We start from the raw sequence: 12,537 nt of genomic DNA on the forward strand, positions 1-12,537 counted from the left end.
AGGCAATTTCTTTAAAAAGCCAAAATAATGCAATGCCACTCACCGATAGGGAAGCCTCTCATAATAGGTCTTTTCCAAAGCAGCAAAATGGTATCTTGGTTTCAAATCTGTGGCCAGACTGGAGACCAAAGCGGAGCCACATTTTTTGGTATCCACTTCTCCCTGGTAAACAGAAATTCAGTCCATCATAAAGGACCTAAAAGTCACCAAGAAAAGCAGGCAAATAACAAGACACTTTAAAATGACTTTTAAATTTTTATGTTGATACACGTGTAGGCAGTAGGACTTGGATAATGAATTGCATGCTTGTGGCAATCAGAGAAATCTCAAATATATTAAGAGGAACTGGGCTATTACAAATGCAGAGATAGGAACAACTGCTGGAAGCTAGGGGTTAAAGGTAAGATAAGCTCTCCATATAATACCCAAAGTAGGATTTATTAGGGTCTTTTTTTGGAAACTGATTTCTCTCCCTGGAGCCCACACATTTCGCTTCTATAATTTGCTTTGTTGTGTGCCTGTAGTTCCAACAATGCAGACAGTCCTAGTCAATGCAAAAAATAAAAATTAAAAGCTACCTCTCAGTGCCCCCAGGATCCACAGATTATTCAGATTATTTGGAATGGAATATTCTCAAGGACTTCATGACATAAGCTTGCGATCCTTTATTTTGCTTCAGTCAAGAAAGGTGTGATTTGTGGAAGGACACAACTATGCCCTTGTTAAAGTCTGTAGCATAAAGTCTATCAAAAATATTAGGCTTGGGGGCCTGGGGGGCTCAGTGGGTTAAGCCTCTGCCGTCAGCTGAGGTCATGGTCTCAGGGTACTGGGATCAAGCCCCGCATTAGGCTCTCTGCTCAGCGGGAAGCCTGCTTCCCCCTCTCTCTTTGCCTGCCTCTCTGCCTACTTGTGATCTCTCTCTCTCCGTCAAATAAATAAATAAAATCTAAAAAAAGAAAAATATTAGGCTTATTCCCACATATCCCTAGCTTTCATTAACAATAATCATCCATAATATTATTTATGAACTTAAGAGAAGGTATTAGCTGGATATAAAGGTATTAGCTGGATATAAAGAAATTACCAAAATTAGTTTTCCACTAAGTAAAGCAAGAATTTCTTCCTTATGTGCTATGCTTGCTTCCGTCGGGTTTCTGCTTAAGTGCATGAATCAGCCTTGAGGTGAGTTGTAGTATCTTAGAGACTGGTAAACTAAATTATTTTATCCCCTATAAAGATCTTATGTAGTCATTTATAAACTTTAATCAAAATCCTTGTTAGCGCCCCAAAATGAAGGGTTCTCATTTTTCTCATCTTTCCTTCTCCCTTCCACCAGCAACTCAAACCTCGTTCTCTGCACCTTCCCTAGCTTCGCCATATCTTTCCTAGCTTCACCGTATCTTCTCACTGCAGTCAGCACTGCCCCTTGAATTGTGGTGAATAAGAGCCATGGATTTATAGAAGGGGAGGAGAGCACTGTCCCTTTTCCTTTCAACATCCCCCCTGACAATGCCTGGTATCTTGTTGGCCTTTTTGGTCACAGACACATGGCGCTGAAGTTGGCAGAAGACCCTTTTCTGGATCATTACTGATACCTCTGCATCCATTACTGATACCTCTGCATCTAAATGCATTCTTATGCTTCCTTCACTGAAACTCAGATGCCTTCTGACTCCATTAAAAGATATTTTGAAAGCTAAGTACTACAATGTGGAACAGAAGGTAAGAAAAATATAACTGCAGAGCTGCCACTAACTATAAATCTTTCCACTAAAAATTAGTGAACCCTCAAAACATGTTTTTTAAAGATTTTATTCATTTATTTGACAGAGAGAGCAGGAGCACACAAGCAGGGGGAGCAGCAGAGGGTGAAGGAGAAGCAGGCTTCCTGCTCAGCAGTGAGCCTGACCCAGGGCTCGATTCCAGGACCCTGGGATCATGACCTGCACTGAAGGCAGTCGCTTAACCAACTAAGCCACCCAGGCGCTCCTGAACCCTCAAAACATATTAAGGGGAAGCCTGAAAGAAGCCACTTGAAGCAGAGAATATAATTTTAAGAATCATTCATTTAAGGGGCGCCTGGGTGGCTCAGTGGGTTAAGCCGCTGCCTTCGGCTCAGGTCATGACCGAAGGGTCCTGGGATCGAGTCCCGCATCGGGCTCTCTGCTCAGCAGGGAGCCTGCTTCCCTCTCTCTCTCTGCCTGCCTCTCTATCTACTTGTGATCTCTCTCTGTCAAATAAATAAATAAAATATAAAAAAAAAAAAATAGAAAAGAATCATTCATTTAAAATTAAGATTTCAGCAATTTCATCTACGAACTGTGCTTTCATAACATCAACCAGTTTCAAAGTTTTTGCTTTGGTTAGCTGACAGAGTTTGAAGTATCCTGAAATAATTTACGAAAAATTCCTACTGAAAGGTACTAAGAGCTAAAATACTCAATATAAAGAACAAAAAGAGGCACGTGGGTGGCTCAGTCAGTTAGGTGTCTGCGTTCAGCTCATGTCATGATTCCAGCATCTGGGATCAAGCCCCACATCGGGCTCCCCACTCAACAGAGAGTCTGCTTCTCCCTCTGCCCCTCCCCCTGTTTATGCTCATGCGCTCTATCTCTCTTTCCCTCTCTCTCTGTGCCCTCTCTCTATCAAATAAATAAGTAAAATTAAAAAAATTTTTTTTAAAAAAAGGAGCAAAAAGCCCAAATTAAGCCAGTGCAATTTGCTTATAGAAATTCCAACTGAACAAGCACTACTCACAGAAGAATTCCCAAAGTTCCCCACATACTTGGGCCATGGGGATGTGAGCAAGATATCAACACCCTTAAACTGGGATGTTGAACACAGCATTGTCCTCAGGGAAGACACATCCTTGGGACTGAAACTGTAACCTGGGACCGGTTCATTCAAGGACTCCATCCCACTGAGGTACACAATCTGCAGCCCCGAGCTTCCAGTGAAGATGCCTTTACGCCCTGAGTTCAAAGAAAAAGAGACAAGTTTTAATCAAAACTGCAGAATGAAATATTATTATGATGAATCTCTCTCCCCACGCCACGAGCCCCGTACCTCCCTGCCATTCAGTGGATCTGAACAAGCACAGACTTCTAGAGCCCCTTTCTGGCTGCAGGGTCTCAGGGGTGGATGGCTGCAACCATGATCCCATTCAGGGAGAGCAGCCCTTTTGCGGGTTTACCCTAGGGGCCTTACGAATGAAAAAAGCTGGGAAGCACTAATTAAGAAAAAGCCTTCCTGCCTTCTAGAGGAGACTCTACATGGCTAAAAGAAACCCAGACACCTGGACCCAGGGAGAGGCAGTAAAAGAATCAAGCAGCAGTTCTGAGGAAAGTACAGTCCAGAATGCGTACGCTCGTCACACAGGCATCCAACGTCACACAAGCGTCCGACGGAAGGAAAACATGTGGAAACAGCAGCTGGGAAGAACTAAAGACTATACTCCCTTTTAACTTTATTCCTGGTGTGGGCCTTTGATCCCATTTCTTCCTGTTGCCTTCAAGACCCTGCTCCATCAACTTCCACCTTCCTTTCACCTACTGAATCTCTTCTCAGGACTCTCTCCCCTCAGAGAAGAGAGTACTAAAGACTCTAAGAGACATACTAATTAATAAAGGACAACGATAACACACATGTGACCTGATAAAGGAACACAGACCAAAAAAAAAAAAAAAACCTAAGAAAGGAACACACACACTAACTGAAAAAGAAACTTCCTTGTCTTCTGTTTCTAATTTCTCAAAAGAGCAGTCCATGCTCTCTAAGTGCTTGACCTCTTGGTTCCTAAACCCACTGCACTCTGGTTTCCCTCTCCCGCCATTCTCTTACAGGTCATGAATCACCCTGTAACTAACTGCCAATGGTCTCTCCTGGTCTCAAGAACCAGTCTCTCTTCATTTAGAGTCTACGAACTTGATATCTTTACCTCTCCCAACACTGTTCTCATCATTTTCAGCTCTCTTTGCCTACTTCCTCAATGAAGATACTTGCCCACACCACAGAGTGATGCTCCCCTACTCATTATATTTCCTCTGAAACAATTTGATCCTACTCAGCTTTGTTTTTCATCTTTATGGGACCAACTCCCCAAAGCCTACTCCTCCACATTGACCTTGCTTATACACTCTAGAAAGATCACTTCCAACTATATGTTGTATGTTCTGCCAACACTTCAAGCTCACTATCCCATGTTCACTATCAAGTTCATTGTTGGCTCTCCTACTGGATCTCAAAAAATACCTTTTACAGAAATAATCCAAATACCTCCATGGTCTCTCCACTCCTGGCACTAAATTCATATGGCAAAACAGCTACCATAAATATCTACGGCAGCGATCTTAATTCAAATCTAATAACTACTACAAGAATTGCCACAAGTCAGACCTTTGTTAAGATACACAACAAAAGGATTTCAAAAGATGTATCTCGCAACAATGGTTAAAAACAACAAACAAAAATCTGTCCATCAATTTTTTGCCTAAACGTGCCCTGTGGGATTGAAGTAAGATGAGTAAGATTGCTTACATAAGAGCCCCAGCCAGATGCAGAAAATAAAGGCCAAGATGGACTATGGTGAGGAAGGATGGGGAGGACACAGACAGCAAAGAATTGTAGAGGCTTTCAGGAGAAGTAAGAGACCAAGAAAGAGGAAATGGGAAGAGCAGTGGACTCATTTTAGACAAAAATAAGTTGAATTATCCAAGAAGCCATAGACTGACAGGCCGTGAGGGGAAAACAAAAACAAAATCTGACAGTGCTTTTTTAAACGACAGACATTAAAAGGAACCACCTAAAAGAGATTCAGGGGGCTAAAGAGGGAACAACTTTAACCTGAAATTAAAAAGTGGACCAGGAACTTAAGAAAGGACAAAGGGAGGGAAAAATGTGAGGATCAGCACTAAATACTTGAATTTCTGAAAGCTTAGTGAGACACACAGTCTATAGCTATAGACATTAAAAAGAATCACTAAAAGAGATTCAGGAGGCTAAAGAGGGAACAACTTTAACCTGAAATTAAAAAGTGAACCAGGGGGCGCCTGGGTGGCTCAGTGGGTTAAAGCCTCTGCCTTCGGCTCAGGTCATGATCCCAGCATCCTGGGATCGAGCCCCGCAGCGGGCTCTCTGCTCAGCAGGGAGCCTGCTTCCTCCTCTCTCTCTGTCTGCCTCTCTGCCTACTTGTGATCTCTGTCTATTAAATAAATAAATAAAATCTTTAAAAAAAAAAAAAAAAGTGAACCAGGAACCTAAGACAGGACAAAGGGAGGGAAAAATGTGAGAATCAGCACTAAATACTTGAATTTCTGAAAGCTTAGTGAGACACACAGCTATAGTTATACAAACAAGCTGTACATATCTAGCAATGTTACATGGTGAGATCACATACACGGAATTTTTTTCAACAAAATTTATAACTTAAATACTCCCTATACTATAGTCAAGTAGTTGATTCCTCTGGTTGGCTGCAGGAGTATATACTGGGTCGTAGGAGTGCAAGGAGATTGGGGAAAGTTGGAAAAGACTACAAAGGAAAAAATGCCAGAGTCTTAAGGGTATAGACAAAGACTTTGGGAAAGAACCCCATTCTCTCAACAGTAATGGCAGAAGAATCGAGTCACAAATTGCCCAGGAGACTGATTCCTGGGACACTTTATTATGTGAATTTCAAACACAAAAAATACAAACTTACCCAGATACGTAATGTTTTCAGCTAACTCACACCCATCAGCATCTTGGAAGTATTTTACTGTTTCCTGGTTATTAGCACCCAGTACATACGTCTGAATAGGAACTGGTGAGAGAAACAGACATGACAACATACAGTTACCAGATCTGCTTTGGAATTTGAGAAATATCTCCTCAGAGGAAAAATAATCATAGCAAAAATAATGAATCTGCAATCCTATTTGTGGAATGTGCTCACCACTTAGGATATCCTACCCCACCCATGGCCTGACTATCTAATATTACCACTAGTTGATAAATGACATCTTAAGGAGGATGGTTAATGTATAGTAAGGAAAACAGAGACCATAAGGAACTTCATTAAAAAAACAAAACAAAAAAAAAAAAAAACACTCAAACTGGAAAAAGGAAAGGACACATGTGGTTGAATTTCTTCAATTCCTGCCTACTTAGAAGAGAATTTTTTTTAAGATTTATTTATTTATTTGAAGAAGAGAGAGAGTGTGTGCACATGAGCATGAGTGAGGGGAAAGGCAGAGAGGGAGAGAGAGAAGCCTCAAGCAGACTCCTCATTGAGCACAGAGCCCAAAGCAGGGCTCGATCTCACAACCCTGAGATCATGACCTGAGTTGAAATCAAGAGTTGGACGCTCAACTGACTGAGCCACCCAGGCACCCTGAGAATTCTCTTTCTAAACCAAATCCAACCAAATTCAAAATGTGTACATTTAGATGCACAGGCATCCTTCCCAGCTCAATGAGGAGCTCCAAGGGAAATTCTTAAATAACTAGTATGTGCGAAAAGAACCCAGCAAGAATTATGTAACCTTGCAACTTTGTTAGAAATCATTTGTTAAATAAAAATAATTTCTATACCTTTCTTGATGCCAGTTTTATACTCCTCCCATTCAGCATCTGGAGTGGAGCCAAAGAAATTTCCTACACACAACAGCAGCTAAAATGAGTTTTTTAAACAGATATATGAGATTTTTTTTTATCAAATAGTACATAATAGATAGTAACATAATTCAGCTAATTATTCTACTTAATGGCCTCAAAGTAGGTGTTTTTCCTTCATCAATCTGTAGACTCGCAACACATAATTCTTTGGCAGCAATTTTGGTAGTTTATCTGATTCTACAAATCACTAAATTTTGGCTCACTGGCCATCAGACAAGTTGGGATGGGGAAGAGGGGGGTCAGGGAAAAATTGAGAAATCTACTTCCAAAAATCTCTCTTGAAACACAAGACATTAAGTATTAGATATCCTCAGAGATACAGGGCAAAAAAACACACTTCCTGCCATTGTCTTTACTCCATCTTTAACCTAGAATACTCTTCTGTTTGCTAGGGGTTTAGAGTCTAGCTGGCGATCCTACATAACATAAGGCTCTTCAGTTAGTGAAGCATTTGCACGTGTTATCTGACTTAATCCATACCATACACTCATGGAATACATTTGTGGTTCCCAAACCCAGGGCTTAGAATCACCTAGGGAGGTTTTGTTCCTCTGTTTTCAGTTTTGTGCAAGTAAGAAGGTAATTAGATTTAAATTCAAAAAGTATTAAAAGGTAAAGAAGTCTCCCCTTCCCTACCATTCCACAGCTACTAAATTCCTATGCTCACAAAAGGAACTCAGTCTCACAAAAAAGGAGCATGTGTGTTCCATCGAGAAAGGAATAAAGGAGTCCAAACTCTATTTTAGTACATTTGACTATAACAGTAAAATTAGATTCAGTAACAGGAAATGTCTTACATCAAAGTTTCCACTTTTCTTCTGAATTGCTCGAACTCTGTTGAACAAAACATCAAACTTTCCTTCAACATCTCCACAAGCCAAGCTGCGAACAAGAGATACGTGTTAAGGCAATTCAGGAAACATGAATGGGCCTGCTGGATTTCATACACATTAGCCTTCCCGGATCAGGTGAATATGTGACCCAGTCTCTCTGAGGTTACCAGAGAGGTTCAGAACTATTACTTACCATGGGGCAGCTCCACCTAAAAGTCACTAAAACCTTCTACTCGCCACATCTACAAGTTTGCTTATCGAACCAAATCAAACAGCAAATCGAAGCAGTTTCTTCTCCTCACTTCCCAAACTTTGTAAATGGCTGTATTGTCCAGTTGGTCGCCAAGAGTCAAAAATCCCCTATCCAGTTATCAAGGCTCATCAATCCCCTTCTCCAAACATCTTTCACATTCATTCCACCCTTTTCCTTTCCACTGCCACTATCAACCATCCACCCAAAAATGACGTACCAGACACCTATAATATGCTAAGGCAATACACCCAGTACCAGGCTAAGAACACGCTAGGAGTACAAAGAGGAAAAAGACTCAGTTCAAACCTCAAAAAGTTGATGATCAGGGAAGGGGAGATACTCTAATAAAAATGTACATGAAGAAGGCTACAATAGGAGATACGTGTAAATTGTTAAGGGGCAAAGAGGCAGAAAGTGGCCAGAACTGAGGTTTGGAAGACAGAATGGCCCTAAGTTGTAAAGTAACTTGTTTTATCAACTCATTTCTGAGTTTTTATAATTCTGACTTCCACGGTTTTTCTATTTCTCACACCATTTCTTTTTTTTTTTTAATATTTTATTTATTTGACAGACAGAGATCACAAGTAGGCAGAGAGGCAGGCAGAGAGAGAGGGAGAAGCAGGCTCCCCGCTGAGCAGAGAACCGGATGTGGGGCTCGATCCCAGGACCCTGAGATCATGACCTGGCCCGAAGGCAGAGGCTTAACCCGCTGAGCCGCCCAGGTGCCCCTCTCATACCATTTCTTAATGTCTTTGAACTCATCTTGAAATATTACAATTCTTACTGTTTGGCCACTACATCTTTCTGGAATGTCCGTATCACTGAATATTTTCAAGCTGGCTAGTAATGTTTTAAAAAGTTCATTTCAGGGCACCTGGGTGGCTCAGTGGGTTAAAGCCTCTGCCTTCGGCTCAGGTCGTGATCCCAGGGTCCTGGGATCAAGCCCCACATCGGCCTCTCTGCTCCACAGGGAGCCTGCTTCCTCCTCCTCTCTCTCTCTCTCTCTCTCTCTCTGCCTGCTTGTGATCTTTGTCTGTCAAATAAATAAATAAAATCTGTATTTTTTTTTTTTTAAAGTTCATTTCAGTAACAGTGTAAGATGGTCTGGAGAAACAAGTAACTATAAGCAAAAATATCAGCAAAAGAAGCAATATTGAATGAAGATAGGAAGGAGAGAAACATGAAAAAATTAGAATTTTGAACACATGAATACAACTTAAACTGGAGAAGTAGGGTGAGAAATGAGGGAGGAGGGAGGAATGGAGGACACTTAGGCAGAGCCACTGAGTCCTGTGATAAGGCAAAGGCAGAATCAGCCAAAGATCTAACGAATCAGGTACCGGGTATAACATAAGGTGTAAACTTACATTTATTTCCTCTAATGCCTACTCTTCTTCCTAACTATCCTATATAAAGCCAACAATTTAATGTTCTTTCCTCAAAAACACTAAGAGAACTTCACTACCTGCAGAGCCACAGGCTTCCACAAGTCTTTGGTCCCTCTCCCCAGGGCTTTCTCCAAGTTTCCATGACAGAAACTTCCCCTACTGTCAATCTGATCATTCTCTGCCTCTGCCATTCCCTAAGGTAGTTACCTCTCCTAACAGCACCACCCTAGCCACCCTGAATCTAAATTTTTCCCATCCTTCAAGGCCCAGCACATCTCTAAAGCCTTTTTAACTGGCTCAGAAAGTCACTCTCTTCTCAAACTTCAGAAACCCATATAGCATCTCAGAGAAGCTCTGTAATAAACTACTGGGTGTTTTTATTTACCTCCTGAGCACCACCTCCTCTAAAAGTCCTCCAGGGCTTATCAGTCACCAATTCCAGGTGCTCCCTCTATCATAGAAGTTGTCACATGGAATTATAATTGTTTCTCAGAGAGCCATCATCCGGTTTGTACATCACGGGACATCTCAAAGTTCGTCAGCTCCCCCAAATAGGCCCTTTTCCAGTGTTTCCTATCCCAATGAGGGGCAGAAATTTTGGACCCAACAGTGCCAACTCCTTCTCACAGCCAAACCATCTCCAAGCCCTGAATCTCTGCACTTGGCTTCTGCCATCACTCTCCCTAATCCTAGCTGCCCACTTCTTTGGCTCTAATATGTTCTCACACTGCAGCCAGAATCCCTTTCCAAAACAAAAATCTGATCCTGCCAAGGAGTTCTTAAAGATTTCGATGACTTTAGAATAAAGACAAAAATATTAACCAAGGCTCAATCCTCCCTCTCCTGATTCTTCACAATAAGCCAAATCCCCTTTTATACCCTCTTTCAGAACCGTGAAGCTTTTCTTCCTGACATTTATCACCACCGTAATTCTACATTAACCTGGATTCTTTGATTAATATCTACTCAAGACTCTGAGCTCCATTAAGGCAGGAACTCCATCTGTGCAGTGTCTAGCACAATGCCTGGTACACTGCAACTGTTCAATAAATATTTGTTCAACGGGTCCATGCATGCACGGATGGATGGTGTCGCTTCACTCCAGCGCCTCCTCCTCCCAAAAAAGTGCGCCTGCGCAGGAGCCTATCTTGCTCGTGTTCGCAACTGACAAGGGCCCACCAGTGGAACCCACGGCAACTTATTTTCATCAATACATAAGTGGGGTGTGGGGAAAAGTGGAGAAAGGTGTCAGGGTCCAGGATAGCCTAAGATGGAGGAGGCCTGACGCTGGACGCTTCCGCCTCTTCCAGCGTGTGTCTCCAAGAGTCCCCTCTCGGAAGCGAAAGGAGACCGGCTCCGGCCGGGCTAAGACGCTATCGGAGCTCCCGAGCCGCCACCACGCTCCCACCCCCCGCCTTTTCCCCTCACTTCCAGGGACGGGAGAGCCCCCGGCCAGCGTATACTCGCACCCGCGCGCACCCATACGTGCGCGCGCACTTGCGCTTCCGAGCTATGGTCACTCACAGACGCAGCGGTTTCTGAGCCATTTGTTCCAACAGCCGGGATTAGGCCGACCACCCAAAGCCGAGACTCTGAATCCACGCTCCTCTGAAAAACGCGGCAGCACCACACTAAGACGTCAGTGCACCCAGCCAATGAGGGTTCAGTTATCTACGGAGAGCGCCGAGGGACAGAAGCCTCTCTCAGGTGACTTCGCCTCCAAGAAGAATCGAAAAGCAGTAGAGGAAGGAAGGGGTAATGGGAAAAAGGATTCCAATTACGATGTTTTATTTCGGAGCAGCTGAATTACGGAGCTTCTAGAACGTTCCCGACACAATGTTGGGCCCTAACCTAACTTATCAGTTCAGTGGGCAAAGACAGACTCCCTCTCCTTAAAGGTGCACAGCACTGTCATTCTCACTGCATCATTTGAAAATAAATTGCAGATACCAAGAATAACTCAGGTTGCATTTCCTAAGAATAAGGACAGTCCCTACTGTCACCAAAATACTATTAACACATCCAAAAAAATTAATAAGTTCAATAATATCATCTAATACACATCCATATTTAAAGTTCTCCATTTGTGCCCCTCCCCCTTTAAATATCTGGAGCTTGTTTTAATTCCGGATACAATTAAGTTTCACACTTGTATTCAGTTCTTTCTCTAGTCTTTTTAAATCTACAACAGCCCACCTACCTTTTTGGTTTTGTTTTTCATGACATTGGCTTTTTGGAGGAATTCAGTCCAATTTATAGGAGACAACAGTATATAAGGAAATGGAAACAAAGGGGTTTGGGACAACTGAGGGGCAGAGAAAATTCACTAAGGTCAGCCACGTAATTAGAAATTAACTAAAACATAAATAAGTTTAAGGAAGAACCACAAAGTTCTGGCTTTCCTCACTTTGGAGGGAAATATTAAATTCCCTATCACCTTAACAATGCCCCTGCTTTTTGATAGCACACAAAGCATGTGCTTTTTTCTACTTTGGGGGCAATCCAGCACAGCCCACAAGTAGAAATCAAGACTGAATATAATGGAGTAGAAATTTGCCAAACATGGGCAGGTTATCCCTTCAGGAAGAGGAAACAATAGTAAGATACGAAAATTCATCAGTGGAATTCTGTATTATCTTTTCAACTCTTATAAATCTACTCTGAAATATAAAGCTTATGGAAGGAAAGCTCATCCATGGGTATTTAAGCTAGCTCAAGATAGCTAAATACAGTGTGTCAGAGTAATAGAAAATGAAACTGGAAAAAAAATGAAAGAAATAGAATGTTATCCAGAATAGAATGTTAGGCCACAAAACAAGTCTCAAAAAATTCAAGTACATAGAAATTATATCAAGTATCTTTTCAACCACAATGGTACAAAACTAGAATTCAATAAGAAATAAGGAAGAAAACTAGAAAGTTAAAAAATACATAGAAATTAAACAACACAATCCTGAACAACTAATAGACCAAAGAAGAAATCTCAAAGAAAAATAAAAAAAGGGGCGCCTGGGTGGCTCAGTGGGTTAAAGCCTCTGCCTTTCGCTCAGGTCATGATCCCGGGGTCCGGGATCGAGCCCCGCATCGGGCTCCTTGGCGGGGAGCCTGCTTCCTCGTCTCTCTCTCTCTGCCTGCCTCTCTACTTGTGATCTCTATCTGTCAAATAAATAAATAAATAAATCTTTAAAAAAAAAAAAAGAAAAAGAAAAAGAAAAAAAGATCTTGGGACAAACGAAAATAGAAACACAACATGCTAAACTTATGGAATGCAACAAAAGCAGTTCTAAGAGGAGAGTTGATAACTGTAAATGTCTATATTAAGAAAAAATAAAGGAAAAAAAAAAGAAAAAATAAAGGTCTCAGATAAAAAACTCAACATTACACATCAAAGAACTAGAAAAATAAGAATA

The 12,537-nt window shown here is 41.7% G+C and overlaps 1 protein-coding gene across 1 annotated transcript in view; it reads right to left on the bottom strand.

The window, feature by feature from the left end:
• The window catches only part of CWF19L1 (CWF19 like cell cycle control factor 1), a 32,171-nt gene extending 21,414 nt beyond the window's left edge, over nucleotides 1-10,757 (bottom strand). Inside the window, exons 1-6 of the mRNA XM_046027870.1 lie at nucleotides 10,652-10,757; nucleotides 7,451-7,535; nucleotides 6,570-6,648; nucleotides 5,699-5,800; nucleotides 2,758-2,972; nucleotides 44-162 (exon numbers count right to left, since the gene is read on the bottom strand). Coding sequence (XP_045883826.1) covers nucleotides 44-162; nucleotides 2,758-2,972; nucleotides 5,699-5,800; nucleotides 6,570-6,648; nucleotides 7,451-7,535; nucleotides 10,652-10,674 — 623 coding nt within the window. The 5' untranslated portion in view covers nucleotides 10,675-10,757. The remainder of the gene's footprint in view (nucleotides 1-43; nucleotides 163-2,757; nucleotides 2,973-5,698; nucleotides 5,801-6,569; nucleotides 6,649-7,450; nucleotides 7,536-10,651) is intronic.
• Nucleotides 10,758-12,537: the final 1,780 nt, after the last annotated feature.

The sequence above is a fragment of the Meles meles genome, chromosome 13 (assembly GCF_922984935.1).
Source record: "Meles meles chromosome 13, mMelMel3.1 paternal haplotype, whole genome shotgun sequence".
NCBI lineage: Eukaryota > Metazoa > Chordata > Mammalia > Carnivora > Mustelidae > Meles > Meles meles.